This window comes from Brachyhypopomus gauderio, chromosome 4 (assembly GCF_052324685.1).
Source record: "Brachyhypopomus gauderio isolate BG-103 chromosome 4, BGAUD_0.2, whole genome shotgun sequence".
Classification (NCBI taxonomy): domain Eukaryota; kingdom Metazoa; phylum Chordata; class Actinopteri; order Gymnotiformes; family Hypopomidae; genus Brachyhypopomus; species Brachyhypopomus gauderio.
Genome location: NC_135214.1, coordinates 762,454 through 779,870, shown reverse-complemented (window position 1 = coordinate 779,870; position 17,417 = coordinate 762,454). Strand labels below are relative to the sequence as shown.

Genomic DNA, 17,417 nt, shown 5'->3' with positions numbered 1-17,417 from the left:
AAAAGGATGGCCAAACAACTGCCGTATGTCCACCATCCTATTTCTAAAATCCGGGGTGACCAATAGCATTCTTGACACCTTTGTGCTCGAAGGGCGGGTATACCCGATCTGCCCTTCTCCCAGCCCGGTGAACTATTTTGGACACCCCCTAAAACTGTATGGGGAAGGTTCCTTCTCCCCAAAGTAATTCTATCTCTGGACACGGCTCTAAATTTTGAAGTAATACAAAGTCTTCTAGGACGAGTTCTACCGAATATGTGGTTACCGTAGGTTCTTTTCCTGGTTCAACAAGCACTTTAAATTCGGTGTATTCTACCACCCACGGACAAAGCCACTTAGCTACTGCTATTTTATCACTAGGTTTGTACACTAACCGACCTATTATATTAAAATAAACTTCTGGAGAGGGTTCAAAGGGTTGTATTTTGTATCCTATAGAAATTCCTGGCGATGCTAATGCAGATTTACCTTGTGGGATATATCTCCACTCTATTTCTATTATAGGGCTCTGAAGACATTTATTTTACCACTTTTATTTTATTTTATTTTACCCTAGGTCTTAGATGTATTTTTCTACCTTTACGATCTCTTTCTAATATGGCTCAGAGAGTTACACACTATTGAGGGTTTAACTGGACTGGTGGAAGCTACTTGGTCTGTGTAGAGTCTAAAAATAGTTCCTCCTGACAGGATCAGGTTTCACTCACTCACTCCTGTGGGCTCTTGCTGTAACACTATCTTTTGTCTATTTCTTCACTTTACTTTAATACAATCCCTGAACAATAGTCACAATTACAATATCTATATGTCTATGTGCCTAAATTTTCTACAAAGCCAAGCAAATTGTTTAATAAACAAAAATAAAATAAAAAATAAAAATAAAATAATAAAAAAATTATCTTCTCTTTTGTTGTCAAAGGCAAAATAATCTTCTCTTCCAACGAAGGGGGTCAGGTATACCACCTGGATGTACCCCTGGCTCTGGGTATTATTATGACCCGTAGGTTATAGAGCTCCGTATCTCGGCGCGCTGGATGGGTGGTTCTGATGCTCTGCACTGGCTGAGATGGAACCACGTGTCTCCTTTCCCCTTCAATCGAACGGCGTGTGAAGTCCTCTCAGTCACTTTGAATGGACCGGTCCACCTGGGCTCCGACCACTTCCTTTTGATGACTTTCAGAAGAACCCACTCAGTCACAGGCAGGTCCGGTCGAGGCGTCAAGTCTGGCTCCTCTCCTCGCACCTGCACAGAAAAAGCTTCACAAATAGCTTTTAGTTCTTTGAAATATTCCTTATGTGATCTGGCCGCCGATATGTTTAGCTTCGCAAGCGCGTTGTGGGGCCCCGGAAAACTCCTTCCTGTCATGAGCTCAAATGGAGTGAATCCAGTTGCAGAATTTACTGAAGATCTTATACTTAATAACACTAGTGGCAGGTGTAACCCAGGCTACTTTTATTGTAAGACTGGAAATGGGTTAATATCCCTTTAAGAAATAAGACATACTTGTGAGCGGCAACGAGTTAGACAGACTGAACATAACTCGCCCTTTCTTTTACGTCGACGCGACATTGAGAAGCAGCAAAGCAAACTGCTACGAGCGAGAGATTAAAAAATTGAGATTTGTGCAGATACATTGCCAACTGAGAAATATACGGAGGTGCAATTGTTCTAATCGCAGGTTTAGGACAGATTGTACAGTCAAATAAGAATTGGTAAGTTTCAAAACATTTTAAAAGATAAAATCGTACAGCGGTAAACCCATAGCGAGCAGGTTGGGGTAACTAGATATATAAATCTATATATATAATGTACTAGGCTGTATAACGAGTTAAGAGATCAAGTGTGTATAGTTATTACGTTTTGTTTGTCATTTTCTTACTGTCGAATACATTATTGATTTTGAAAATGCGTTGATCTGGTATATCTGGTGGTATAGCGTGACATTTTGTGTAATGGAGCTGCCGTTTTAAATGTGTAAAATATATGCGCAACGGCAATTGTGGATTGTACTTTGGAATCACAATGTATGGAACATATGTACAATTTTGAGATGTTTCTGACATGACGCTGTTTAAAACAGGTCAGGTTTTTTGTTCACCCTTTTCTTGGCTACGCACATGGACATTCGTCACTACATGAGGGCCAAGATGGCGAGCCACCCACGAGTTCTCAACGGATATTCAGAGGGATTCGACGGCGAGCACAGTGCAGTTTGAGTAGGAACTGTTTTGAGATCGGATCGCTACGGTAGGAAGGACTTTGATTGGTGGAGTTGCTGTAAGGCGGAGCCGGTGAACACGGGGAAGATTAAATTTTTCTTCCTTATATTGAGGACTGCCATATTACAGCTGTGAGCCAGTGTAAAAGCGCTGTGAGATGTAAAGTAACCGCCATTGTATTGTGGTTCTGTGTTTTGAAGGAAAAACTTGTTACATTCTATTTTTTTCTCTTTTGGTATAATTTGGGTAATCCATAAGACAATATTGAGGTATTACATTGTTATAAAAAGAACATAAATTAGCATTAGAACCCAAGGTGCTTTCAATATATCCATTATAAAATAATCAGCTTATTGACCATTAGGAATTAATAATTAGGAATTAATAATTAGGAATTAATAAGTCAATAATAATCTAAAACTACTATTATTACTATACAATACCATACTACTAATACATTACAATACTATAATTGGTAAATACATCTAAACATAGTAGTGGAAATAAAATAAAATAAGTAGACATCAAATCTAGGAGGATTCCAAGGTAAAAGATTTTATTTTATTTTTATTTAAAAAAAAAAAAAGGGGGGATTCGAGTTTAATTGGTTGAACACTTGAAAGCCTTATTGTCCTGATTAAAACCCAACTTGTTAATGGTCTTTTGGTATTTGGAGTCTACTTCTCTTTTGTATTACCAGTGAGCATAAAACTACTCCTAGAACCTAGAACTGGTCCATAACCCTTCTGGAGTGTAATCTTATTACCTACTGAGGTAAGATAGGAGGGACACACGGGTTACAAGCAATTTCTTGGCGAGCCAGCCAGGAGTAGTTAGGACTTGTTAACTGGTACTTAAGTAGCAATAATCCCTAAATTTAAAATAAATAAATAAACCTTAAACAAAATGGAAGTAGTTGAAACTGAGAGAATTAAAGTACCGAATGCACTACTAGTTAGTGGTGCCACTAATACCGAATTGGATAATGATTTAAGTGACTATTTAAGCAGATATGGCCACATAAGTAGGATCATTTGGGTTGACGAGCCTACCTCACTTTACCATAGATCTGTTATTGTTGAGTTTGACAGTGGTCTGGCAGTCAAAACCTTAGAGGCCCAGCTTCCTTACAAATTTGAGCACCCTCATCAGCCTGATGTTATTTATGAGATTAAAGCCTTGTCTAGTGCATATGTCCCCACAGTCAGTAGTAGTGCCACCAAAGGGTATTTGGATGAATTGCGGAGAATCGCTAAACTCAGTGGGAAATCCTTTAATGATCTATTGGCAGAGGAGCTTGCTAGATGTAAAGAAGTAGAAATAACTGAAGCAGACTGCCTGGGAACTGACTGTATCCCAACTGCAAGTAGCAAAGAGCTTTCCTCTCCCAAGTCCTCATCACCTGTTCCCAGTGGCCAAAGCAAAGAAAAAAAGGGAGACCGGACGCCGATTATTAATCAAGGTCCCATAAGAGCGAGGCACACTCCTACCATCCCATTAGATGATATGAACCCTCCCGAGGTTCAACGAGTGGTCATTGAGCATATTGTTCGGAGTGAGGAAACTACTTCACATACACATTCTCCAATCCGGCTGAGGTCCTTTTCTGGAAAAATTCCCCGTCCGGGAAATGAAGTCGATTATGAATCTTGGCGAAACAGCGTTGAGCTTCTTCTTCAAGACCCAGCTGTTTCTGACTTGCATAGGACTCGTAGAATTCTGGATAGTTTGTTGCCTCCAGCTATAGACCTAGTTAAGTCATTAGGTCTCCAAGCATCCCCCACATCTTACTTGTCCTTGCTAGATTCTGCTTATGGGGCTGTAGAAGATGGTGATGAACTACTAGTCAAGTTTTTAAACACCTTGCAAGATGCTGGTGAGAAAGCTTCTCAGTATCTACATCGGTTGCATCTAGTGCTAACTGTAGCTGCTAAGCAAGGGAGTGTGTCTTCTAGTGAGTTTGAGCGACAATTGTTGCGCCAGTTCTGCAGAGGTTGTTGGGATAACCGGTTGATTGCAGAGCTCCAGCTTGAGCAAAAGAAAGATGAACCCCCATCATTCTCTGAGTTGCTACTTCAGTTGCGCTGTGAAGAAGATAGGCAAACCGCTAAGGATTGCAGGATGCGGAAACACTTGGGGGCTGTGCGTGTAAAGGCAACTTCTCAAGTGATGAGCATTTCTGATACCTCAGAGTCCAGTGCAGAAGACATTACATCTCGTTTAAAGAACCAGGTGGCTGTTCTGCAGGAACAGGTAACCAAGTTGAAAGTGAAACAACCACGAGCCGTTGATAATGAAGGTGAACTAGTTCAAGAACTAAAGAAGCAAGTAGCTGACTTACAGAGTCAGGTGACCACCTTACGTTCAAGGAGCTCTTGGAAGGCTGAGCCAGTGGTCTGCACCAAGAAATCCCAGTCTGTGCAAGTAACACTGCAGGATGTTACCCCTACCTATGCTCACAAATCTGACCGTCCAAAGGCTTGGTATTGCTTTAACTGCGGTGAAGATGGCCACATCGCCAGCAAATGTGCAAATTCCACAAACCCTTCCCTAGTAGCTCTTAAACGGAAGCAGTTGAGGGAGAAACAGAATGCCTGGGACTCTCAGCAGAAGTCTCCTCCAACAGCACATTTAAACTGACCTCAGCCTCCGTTGCGGGACAAACAGGGGCTGATGCACGAGTAGAGCGTCCCCACAAGCACAGAGCGACCAACCAATATATTAGCATGGAGGATGAACCATTATCACTGCCCAAGGGTTTAGTCGGGGAGAAATGTATGTCAGAGATGTACATAGCAGGCAGGAAATGTGCTAGCGTCTTAGATACTGGCTCTCAAGTTACCACTATACCTCAGTCCTTCTATGAGCAAAATCTCTCACACCTAACAGTTAACCCACTCAGTGATTTGCTAGAAGTCGAGGCTGCAAACGGACAACGTGTTCCTTATCTTGGCTACATTGAAGTGGATGTTGTTTTTCCTGAAGGCTTCCTTGGTGTCCAAGTTGAATTGACAACTCTTGCCCTGGTTGTTCCAGACAGGCGTACTGGTACTTTGCCAATGATCTTAATAGGTACAAACACCCTGGACCAGGTGTATGAAAAGTTTTCCAAACAACATCCTAGTAGGCATCATTCCCCTCTGGCCTATGGGCTTAAGACGGTTTTGAGGTCTCTCGCATGCAGGTTCAAGCAGAAAGAAGACAGTCAAATAGGCTTAGTACATCTGCCTAGGACTGGACCTAAAACTATTCCAGCTGGCAAGAGTTTAGTTTTAGAAGCAGCGGTCAGAATGTCCAATCGAGGGACAGATAAATGGGTTCTGATGGAACCATCTTCCACGTCTACTCTGCCTGGAGGGTTGCTGGTCACAAGTTGTTTACTTGCTCTTCCAGACAATCCAAATTCAAGACTCCCGGTAGTTTTAAAAAACGAAACTGGGCATGACATTGTACTTCCATCACGGCAAGTCCTTGCTGAGTTGCATTCCTTGCAGCAAGTGTGCGAAATTAACTCAGCTGTTGAGAGAACCCTGACGGAGAACCCTGACTCAGTTAAACATGGAAAATTGTGCTTTGATTTTGGTGACTCACCGTTACCTCCTGAGTGGAAAGAGAGAATTTCTAGGGAGCTGAATGCCATGCAGGAGGTTTTCTCTCAACATGATTTGGATTTTGGTAGAACTGATAAAGTTAAGCACCATATTAAGTTAAGTAATGAAACCCCATTTAAGCATAGAGCCAGACCCATTCATCCCTGTGACCTGGAAGCTGTTCGCAGGCATTTGCAGGAGTTACTTGAGGCAGGAGTGATCAGAGAATCTGAATCGTCCTTCTCCTCTCCCATTGTTGTAGTTAGGAAGAAGACCGGGGATGTCCGATTATGCGTTGACTACCGGAAATTGAATTTGCAGACCATCAAGGATGCATATGCTCTGCCCAACTTGGAGGAAACTTTCTCAGCTCTAGCAGGTTCTAAATGGTTCTCTGTATTAGATCTCAAGTCAGGGTATTATCAGGTTGAAGTAGAAGAGTTAGATAAGCACAAAACTGCATTTGTTTGTCCTTTGGGGTTCTGGGAGTTTAACCGTATGCCGCAGGGCATCACCAATGCTCCCAGCACTTTCCAGAGGTTAATGGAAAAATGTATGAGTGACCTACACCTGAAGGAGGTCTTGGTTTTTTTGGATGATTTGATAATATTCTCTGATAGCTTGGAGGAGCACGAGAGCAGACTGCTCCGAGTGCTAAGTCGCTTACAAGAGTATGGGCTGAAGCTTTCTCAAGAGAAGTGTAAGTTTTTTCAGACATCAGTGAGATACTTGGGACACATCATATCTCAGCATGGTATTGAGACAGATCCTGAGAAAATACAAGCTTTAAAAACCTGGCCAAGTCCTAAAACTATCAAGGAGTTACGTACCTTCTTGGGGTTCGCCGGATACTACAGAAGGTTTATCCAGGACTACTCCAAGATTGTGAAACCCTTGAATGATTTGACTGTTGGCTATCCACCACTAAGAAAGGGAGTCTCTCACGGGAAGAGAGCACACCATCATAATCCAAAGGAACCCTTTGGACAGCGTTGGACTGATGAATGTCAAAAAGCCTTCAGCCTGGTTATTGAGAAACTCACAAGTGCCCCTGTTCTGGGCTTTGCTGACCCTAAACTACCATATGTGCTCCATACTGATGCCAGTACAACTGGATTGGGTGCTGCACTGTACCAGGAGCACAAAGGAGTTATGAGAGTTATTGCCTATGCTGGTCGTGGGTTGTCATCGAGTGAAACTCGATATCCAGCTCACAAGCTTGAGTTTTTAGCCCTTAAGTGGGCTGTGACAGAAAAATTCTGTGATTATTTGTATGGTAGTTCATTCACTGTGGTCACAGACAGTAATCCTCTGACCTACATATTGACTTCCGCCAAATTAGACGCAACCAGCTACAGATGGTTATCAGCCCTTTCAACTTTTAGTTTCAAGCTTCAATATAGAGCTGGGAGACAGAATCTTGATGCTGACGGTCTCTCTAGACGACCACATGACCAGGAGCTAGACGATCTACAAGGGAGAAAAGAGCAGGAGAGAATTCAGCAGTTTATTCACTGTCATGCATCTGAGATGGAAGACATGGCCATTAGATCAGGGGTAGTTCAGGCCATCTTTGAAAAACATCAGACTCAGCAGGCGTTAGCCGATGACACAGATGTAATTTCTTGTTCTCTTATTGAATCAGTAGCTATGAACACAGAAGCGATTCCAGGCAGTTTTGACCCATCTCAGCTTCATGTTGGCTCACCAATGATTCCAGTGTTCTCAGAAGAAGAGATAAGAGGCAAACAGAGGGCTGATCCTGTTATTGGTGTTGTCAGTCACCATTTGGAAACAGATGAGACTGTACCTCCCTCAGTTAGAGCAGAGCTTCCAGAAATTTCCTTGTTATTACGTGAGTGGAAAAAGCTAGAAATGAAGGATGGAATTCTCTATCGGAGACGGCAAGACAATGGAGAGACTCACTATCAGTTAGTCCTCCCTGAAGCACTAAGGGATATGGTCCTTAAGAGTCTCCATGATGACATGGGCCATCTAGGTATAGAGCGTACTCTTGACCTTGTTCGGAATAGGTTTTATTGGCCCAGGATGAGTGTACATGTTGAAAGAAAGATCAAGACATGTATGAGATGTGTATGTCGGAAGGCATTACCTGAGAAGGCTGCTCCTTTGGTCAACATCAAGGCAACAAGACCCCTGGAGTTGGTCTGCATGGACTTTCTGTCATTGGAACCGGACGCACATAATACCAAAGATATTCTAGTTATCACTGATTTCTTCACCAAGTACGCAGTGGCTATACCAACGCCTAACCAAAAGGCTCGTACAGTAGCTAAGTGTCTTTGGGAGAACTTCATAGTTTATTATGGCATCCCTGAAAAATTGCACAGTGATCAAGGACCAGATTTCGAATCAAAAACAATAAAGGAACTGTGCGAGATCATGGGAACACACAAAACTCGCACCACGCCATATCATCCCAGAGGAAACCCTGTTGAACGTTTCAACCGAACTCTTCTGAGTATGCTGGGAACCTTGAGGGATCATGACAAGAGACACTGGCGAGACTTTGTGAAACCATTAGTACATGCTTATAACTGTACGAAACATGATTCGACTGGGTTCACACCGTACGAGCTTTTGTTTGGAAGGCAACCCCGCTTACCGATTGATCTGGTTTTCAACACCCCGCTGAACAGGAGTCAGTTGCATTCACATTCACAATATGTGCAGCACTTGAAGACGCAGCTACAGGAGAGCTACAGAATAGCTTCCCAGAATGCTGAGAAAGCAGGACTAAAAAACAAAATTCGTTTTGACAAGCGAGTAACAGAATCTGCGTTGGAGGTAGGAGACCGTGTTCTGGTCAGAAATGTGCGCTTAAGAGGGAAACATAAACTGGCTGATAAGTGGGAGTCCTCCAGTTATGTTGTTGTGAGCAAAGCTGGTGATTTGCCTGTGTACACAGTGAGACCTGAAAACAAAGATGGGCCCACAAGGACAATACATAGAGATCTTTTACTGCCATGTGGGTTCCTTCCCATGGTTAATGAAGAGCCTGAGCAACCCGTGGTTAGGAAAAGACCTCCTACTCGCCAAAACCCTGTCATTGAAGATCAAGAAGAGTTAATGATGGAGCATGATGACCAGGAGTCCATTACCTATCGTTATACTCTCGTGCCAAAGATGTTTGTTAGGGAGGGACTCCAGTCACCTCTCGAGTGTGAAGCTCTACCACATAGATCAGAGAGAATGCCTCAACCATCTACCTCTCATGATGATGCCCAACCTCACACTAGTCCTGAAGCCACATTGTTAGAGGATGTACCTGACATTGTTGCCCCAGGAGCAAGAGAGGAAAATGGGTGCAGTCATGTGGAAGACCTTTTGCCTGTGGATGATCCAGTTCTAGATGATGCAATGAGTCAAGGTGCGCTTGTCTACGAATTCCATGGAGGAACTGCGAATGATTCAAGAACTGAACTAGAGCACATTGTTACAGAACCTGATGTAGATGTACCAGAAGCCATTCTGCACGAACCACGCACTCAGGATGTCCGTTCTGAACATATTCCTGAGGAAACAGGAAAAAATGCTCTAATTGAACAAGAGTGTGAAAACACAGGGGGAGTTTATGAGGATGAATGTACTCCCTTAAGGAGATCTGTGAGACAGAGAGAAAAACCAAAGATCTTGACTTACCCTGAGTTAGGGAATCCCCTTGTCTCTGTAGTTCAGTCTCTGCTCCAGAGTCTAAGCACAGCTATTACTGAGTCCCTTATGGAATCTAACCATGTTAGTTAAAATTGTCAAGACAAATTGGAGCCTTGCACAGGGACGTGCAAAGAGTAAGGAGGGGAGGGTGTAACCCAGGCTACTTTTATTGTAAGACTGGAAATGGGTTAATATCCCTTTAAGAAATAAGACATACTTGTGAGCGGCAACGAGTTAGACAGACTGAACATAACTCGCCCTTTCTTTTACGTCGACGCGACATTGAGAAGCAGCAAAGCAAACTGCTACGAGCGAGAGATTAAAAAATTGAGATTTGTGCAGATACATTGCCAACTGAGAAATATACGGAGGTGCAATTGTTCTAATCGCAGGTTTAGGACAGATTGTACAGTCAAATAAGAATTGGTAAGTTTCAAAACATTTTAAAAGATAAAATCGTACAGCGGTAAACCCATAGCGAGCAGGTTGGGGTAACTAGATATATAAATCTATATATATAATGTACTAGGCTGTATAACGAGTTAAGAGATCAAGTGTGTATAGTTATTACGTTTTGTTTGTCATTTTCTTACTGTCGAATACATTATTGATTTTGAAAATGCGTTGATCTGGTATATCTGGTGGTATAGCGTGACATTTTGTGTAATGGAGCTGCCGTTTTAAATGTGTAAAATATATGCGCAACGGCAATTGTGGATTGTACTTTGGAATCACAATGTATGGAACATATGTACAATTTTGAGATGTTTCTGACATGACGCTGTTTAAAACAGGTCAGGTTTTTTGTTCACCCTTTTCTTGGCTACGCACATGGACATTCGTCACTACATGAGGGCCAAGATGGCGAGCCACCCACGAGTTCTCAACGGATATTCAGAGGGATTCGACGGCGAGCACAGTGCAGTTTGAGTAGGAACTGTTTTGAGATCGGATCGCTACGGTAGGAAGGACTTTGATTGGTGGAGTTGCTGTAAGGCGGAGCCGGTGAACACGGGGAAGATTAAATTTTTCTTCCTTATATTGAGGACTGCCATATTACAGCTGTGAGCCAGTGTAAAAGCGCTGTGAGATGTAAAGTAACCGCCATTGTATTGTGGTTCTGTGTTTTGAAGGAAAAACTTGTTACATTCTATTTTTTTCTCTTTTGGTATAATTTGGGTAATCCATAAGACAATATTGAGGTATTACATTGTTATAAAAAGAACATAAATTAGCATTAGAACCCAAGGTGCTTTCAATATATCCATTATAAAATAATCAGCTTATTGACCATTAGGAATTAATAATTAGGAATTAATAATTAGGAATTAATAAGTCAATAATAATCTAAAACTACTATTATTACTATACAATACCATACTACTAATACATTACAATACTATAATTGGTAAATACATCTAAACATAGTAGTGGAAATAAAATAAAATAAGTAGACATCAAATCTAGGAGGATTCCAAGGTAAAAGATTTTATTTTATTTTTATTTAAAAAAAAAAAAGGGGGGATTCGAGTTTAATTGGTTGAACACTTGAAAGCCTTATTGTCCTGATTAAAACCCAACTTGTTAATGGTCTTTTGGTATTTGGAGTCTACTTCTCTTTTGTATTACCAGTGAGCATAAAACTACTCCTAGAACCTAGAACTGGTCCATAACCCTTCTGGAGTGTAATCTTATTACCTACTGAGGTAAGATAGGAGGGACACACGGGTTACACAGGGCTTCCTGCCAATTCATTCCTGTTTGTGCACATACTTTTACCAATTTATTCTTTATGTTAGCATTCATCCTTTCTACTTTACCCTGCGATTGGGGATGGTAAACCGTTCCGTACTTATGCCTGAGCCCCAGGCTCTGTTCTACAAATTTTAACTCTTTACTTGTGAAATGAGTGCCATTATCTGATTCAATTATTTTTGGGAAACCGTTATGTGGTATCCAATGATTTATCAAAGCTTTACAGACAGACTTAGAGTCTTCTGCTCTGGTGGGAAATGCCTCTACCCAACCTGAGAATTTATCCACTACAACTAACAAATACCTTTGACCTCTAATCGGTATTATCATGTCAGTGTAATCAATCTGGATCTTTTCTCCTGGTTCTCTAGGACCAGGAAACTTACCTGGTCCCGGCTTCAGAGTCGGGCCACTGTTATGTACATTACATATTTCACAGTTTTTTGTCCACTCTACTATTATGTCACTGAGGTATGGGTGCCACCAATATTTTAAATTCTCCTTCATCTGCTTCCTGCCTACATGTGCTACCCCGTGTGCTCCTGTGAGTACTGTATTAACTAATTTTCCTGGGAGAATGGGTCTGCCGTTTGGTCCTACCCAAACTTCTTCACCTTTTCTTCCTCCCTTGTCGACCCACGCGGTCTTTTCTTCTGGGCTGCATTTCTCTTGTAACTCAAATAGCTCTCTGCCTGTGGGAAGAGAAGACCACTCCTCCTCCTCCCTGCATACCATTTGTAGCCCATCAATCTTATAACCTGCTGCCTTTTTTGCTGCTGCATCCGCAGCTTCATTTCCTCTCTCAATCAGACTATTTCCCTTCTGATGACCCTTACATTTAATTATTGCTACTCTTGTTGGCAACATGAGAGCTGCTGCAAGTTCTTTCATGTCTTCCTGATATTTAATAGGTTTTCCCCCTGGTGTTGTGTATCCTGCTCTCTCCCACTGTCCTAGCTCTACGTGTGCCACCCCCACTACGTAAGCTGAGTCAGTGAAGATATTTATGTGCCTGTTCTCTCCCAGCCTCAGAGCCGCTATGACTGCTAATAGCTCTGCTCTCTGTGCTGATTGTAAGCCCTCAGGTTTTTCTGAATGTACCGTGCAGAACTCATCTTGCTCACCCTGTGCTTCCATTACAACTGCAAATCCTGACTGTACTATCCCATTCTTACCTCTAAAACCACATCCATCCGTCCACATATTTTCAGCTCCTGGAATCAGTTCTCCCTCTAAATCTGGTCTCCATTTTGCTGCCTTTGCTGCTTCTGCCACACACTCATGTGTTGGACCCTGCAACATTCCGTCTGCCATGTTAATCCCTTCATGAGAAAACAATAAGTTAGGTGCCGTCAGAACTTTTTGAATCCGTCTCTGTCTGAGTGGTGTGAGTGTAAACATTTGTGAGTTCACATATGACATAACACTGTGGCTGGTTAGAATGTGGAGAGGATGTCCTGTTACTATGTGTGCTGTTTTTAGAACTAACTTTGCAACCCCTGCTGCGTGCTGTGTGCAAGGTGGGTGTCGTTTTTCTGTGTTATCAAGTGGGACACTAAGGTGCATTAGAACCTTCCGTTCACCCCCTTTTTTCTGGAACAACACTCCGTTAACACAGGAGGGTGTTTCAGAAACATCTAAGTGAAATGGTTTGCTGTAGTCTGGTGCAGCGAGATCAACTGCCTGCGCCAACATTTGCTTAAGTTTAATGAAATGCCTTTCTGCCTCAGCTGTCCGGTCTAGCTTACCAGTCAGGTTTCTCATGCCCAGCTCACGAACCATGTCTCTAAGTGGTTTGGTCAGTTCCACATAGTCAGGCACGTAGTGTCTACTATAGCCAGTCAGTCCTAAAAAAGACAACATGTCCTTTACTGATTCGGGCTTGGGGTGGTGTAGAATAGAAGTACGATGCTGTGGTGACATTCCTGTCGCTCCCCCGGTGACTATTCTACCCAGAAATTGAACCCGAGGCCTACAACACTGTAACTTCTCCCTGGATACTTTATAGCCTGTTTCCCACAGCCTAAGAAGCACCCGCTTAGTGGCCTCCAAACAAGTTTCTGCAGTATCACAAGCCAGGAGGACATCATCCACATATTGAACAAGTAGTGACCCTTCAGGCAGGTCACAATGCTCTAATGAGATAGCTAAGGCTCTATTAAACAATCCTGGCGACAAAGCAAATCCCTGAGGTAATCTGGTGTACCTGTACTGCTGACCTCTGAAGGTGAAGGCACAAATATCCCTGCATTCTTCTGCCAATGGAACACAAAAGAAAGCATTAGCCAGATCAATACATGTAAACCATTTCATCTCTGGAGAAAGAGATGCTAAAGCCACATAAGGATTAGGTACTGGACTAGTTGGAGTAATCAAAATCTCATTAATAGTTCTAAGATCATGCACCATGCGATAGGCGCCTGTCCCTTTCTTTTCCACTGGCAGTATGGGAGTGTTCCAGTCTGAGTGTGCATATTCTAAGACTCCTGCATTCCACAGTCCAGATATAGCTTCTGCAAGGCCCGCTTCAGCAGCTGGTTTGTGTGGATACTGACGTTTCCACCTGGGGTATTCTCCCTGCACTTCAAACCGTACTGGTGGCTGTGAAATAAGTCCTACATCATGCGGTCCTTTTGACCACAGACTAGGCGGCATTTGATCTAAAATGTGATTACTATCAGGGTGATCACAACACTCCCTGCCATGAAATCTGCTCAGCATATCTCTAGTTAGTGTGATCTTGTCTACCGAAGGCTCCTGTATAAACCAAGTATTGCAGGACTGTGAGTACAAAACCTGCGGTATGTCAGTTTGAACCCAATCAGTAGCATTATTAGCTTTCCTAGTCATCCCACCTAGTTCTTTGGCCATGTGTCCAGGGTGCAGTGCTAAAGAAATGTGAGGAGCAGCTGAATCACTCATCATATACCAGCGCTGTTGTGCCGGGGTCAAAACAACTGGTGCGGCGACGCCTTCAGGTCCCACAAATATCCCCGTCGTACTTATCTCCCAAATTTGATCAATTAACTGTTCCTCATATTCTTCCCCATAAACCTGATCCCCTATAGGGTCATAAAATAAAGTCATATGTAATGGGTCGGGGGGCGGGACATACGGTTCAATCAAAGTAATCCAGGGCTTCCAGTCAAGGAACTTGGAGTGAACGCCCCTCCTAGAACAGGAGTCAGTTTCTAAGAGGCCCCAGTAGATGTCAACCGTGGGTGGCCAGTCTGTGGAGATCAAATACATGCCAGTGTCCTCCCCCTCTGAACAGTGCATCTGTGTGCCATCTGGCAATGTGACAACCAGCCCAGAGGGGCTACATAACACAGTAGCTCCCAACTTTATTAAAATGTCTCTTCCACACAGGTTAACCGGTGCAGTCCTTGAAATCAGGAACCTGTGGGTAATGGCCTGCTGGCCGCATGTTACGGTCATTGGAACAGTTTTTCGCAGACTTTGTGGCGTCCCAGAGAACCCTTTCACCATCACAGTATCGCTGCTTACCAGTCCATCAGGCAAGGCACAGTTGATCGCTGAATGAGTCGCCCCGGTATCAACTAGGAAAGAGAGTCTCTGAGGGCCGACTGTGAGGGACAGCATAGGGTCTGCCGTGGCCTTGCTGTCCGAGTTCTCCTCTGGGCATCGTCAGTCCCACTGGTCAGTTCCCCATGTGCCAACGGGGTACTGCCCTGGAGCTGCAGAAGGGTTAGGCGCTGGTACAAACTGGCCTCTGCCTCTCCCACGCCCTCCGGTGTACTGGGGACACTCTTTTGCCCAATGACCTCTCTGCCCGCAGAGGAAACACCCACCCCTCATACCACGACCGAAACCTCCCGGACCACCACGACCTCCCCTGGCCCCTCCCCGACCTCTGCCCCTAAAATTAAAATTCTGGCCCTGGTGGGGGTATCCCCCTGACGTGGGTAAATACTGTGTTTCCCGAGGCGAGGCCACATAAGGGTGCACCAGCTGCGGCACACACTGAGCTAAGGGGGGCTGCTGAGGGGGCTGACCCTGACCCTGGACTGAGGCCAAAATAGCCTCCTTCTTTTTCTTAGCCTGCCTGTCATCAGTTGCTTTACGCCTATGGTCAACTAGCTGTAACTTTATTAGCTCTGTCACCATCTTGTCCTGTTCGTCTTTCTTCTCTTCAGCTTTATCTAGGGCCTTCCCTAGGTGGTGAATAAGGTGTTTGTTCCACTTATCTGAGTCACAATCAAACAAATCAGGGTTATCATCCATAACCTCCTGAACCGCCTTAGGAACACCCTCTAATACCGCCTTTCTAAACCACATCCTATGAGGGCCCCGTGGGCCTGGGTGAATACCTGTCTGAGACACCCATGTGTCCACTGCCTGGCTCAAATAACCTATGGGGGTCTGTTTAGAGGTCCAAGTGAATTTTGGAACAGCTGCTGCTGCTCGCACTGGCCACTTATCTCGCATAGCATTACCTAGGGCTTGAATATGTCTAGTTAAAGGGACATTATGTACCAGGTTAGTGGTACCGGCCGCATACTCTATGTCTCTGAGATCTGTGGCTGTACAACATCTAGCTATCACCCCTCTAAAATCTCCCATAGCTAGCACCTTGCCCGCAGTCAGTTTGTCTAGTTTAGATAGCCATAAGCCTCCCCCCTCAGTGAGAGGAGGAAGTTGGTCAGTCAGCGCAGTAACATCAGTCAATGGCAAAGGTTGATATTCACGATTCCCAGTGGGCCCAGTTACAAGAGGCATAACCAAATCCTCATTATCTGACTCCTTATTCTTACTCCTTGTCCCTCGATACACCCCATTCTGCACCAAGAGTTCATTTAACTCATGCATTTGCTTTTTAGCCTCTAATAGTCCTGCTCTCACTTCTTCTACTACCTCACTATTCTCATTCTCTGAGTCTACCATAGTTCCCTTCAGATCACATGTAACCATTACCTCCCGCCTTGGTCTCTTTGTCTGATCCTGCCTGGTCTCTTTACCCTTAGTTTCTAATTTCCTCCCTTTTCTCTCTGCCTTTTGGTGCCTGCTGCCATATCTATTTCCTGAGCTATGCCTTGTGCTACATGCTTGCTCTAGCTCCTCCCCATCTGATTGTTCAATGTCACTCCCTGAATCAATCTTCTCTTTGCTGACCACATCACCCCAACCTTCTTGCTGTTCTCTTACATTATCAAATGGCTTCATTTCTTGTCGTCTATTCCTAGGTCTGCACCCCCGCCCTGATGGCGCGGTGCCGGAGTCATCAGCTATAACCATCTCACCTTCCTTCACATATACTACAGGATATATGCCTTTCACGGTTACCTGTGTTTGCTGCTGTGGCGGCGCCGAAGGTGCAAGCCGCTTTATAGACTCATAAGTGGGTGGGTGCTCTAGAGAATTAGTCTCTTCTGTCTCACATTTTTCTTTCGCCTGCTTTATTATTTTACCAGCCCAACAACACATATATCTCTTCCTCAGACCCAACTCTCTCTCAGCTTTAAACACATCTCTCCCCAATTTTACTTTTCTCAGTCTGCCTGCCTCCTTATATTCTCCCTTTAGTTTAAGCAATCTCTCTTTACTTTCTTTTATTTTCTGGACAATTATATCCCCCAAACACACACGGTCTGTTCCCTTTTTACCTGCCTTGGTCACCCATACCTGCAGATTTTTCTTACAGTCTATTTTAATTTTCTCCCATTTCTTAGGACTATCCTCTACCAAAAACAACATGGTACATGTTTGCTCAACCTGTTCATTTAAAGTTCTCCATACCCAGTTATCTATACCCCAGCTATCATTAAGCTGTTTATACAACCTTTGCATTTCCTCACCAGACATTGTTTGATATAATCACTGGGACTCACGTGACCACGGTTTGGTGTCAGGGGCTCAGTCAGGACAGCTCGGTTCTCCACCCTCAAGTCAGGTCACCTATCGTCCGGCCTTCACTTTGTCCAATTAAGCCAGTTCAGGGATTCCTCAAGGTCCCAGGGAGACTTCAGCCCAGCGTGTCGGGACTCCAACCCAACATAGCCGATCAACCCGTCGGTCGAAAGGTTCGGTTCGCCAATACCACGGAGAGAAAAACCATATATCAATACTTTATTAGCCGGTAGGAACTTGAATCCTATTTCTCTTAATTAACCACTTTTCCAAAATTAAAAAACCAAAGACTGGATTTAATTTAGTATC

The 17,417-nt window shown here is 43.7% G+C and overlaps 1 protein-coding gene across 1 annotated transcript; it reads right to left on the bottom strand.

Annotated features, from left to right (window-relative positions):
- Nucleotides 1-851: 851 nt before the first annotated feature.
- On the bottom strand, nucleotides 852-17,112 carry LOC143511740 (protein NYNRIN-like). Its single transcript, XM_077001332.1, has 4 exons — nucleotides 17,090-17,112; nucleotides 13,460-13,495; nucleotides 11,208-12,562; nucleotides 852-1,447 (listed from the first exon to the last, which is right to left on the bottom strand). Exons 3-4 carry the CDS (start codon nucleotides 12,552-12,554, stop codon nucleotides 992-994), a joined length of 1,803 nt encoding a protein of 600 aa, XP_076857447.1. The 5' UTR covers nucleotides 12,555-12,562; nucleotides 13,460-13,495; nucleotides 17,090-17,112; the 3' UTR covers nucleotides 852-991.
- Between the last annotated feature and the right edge of the window lie 305 nt (nucleotides 17,113-17,417).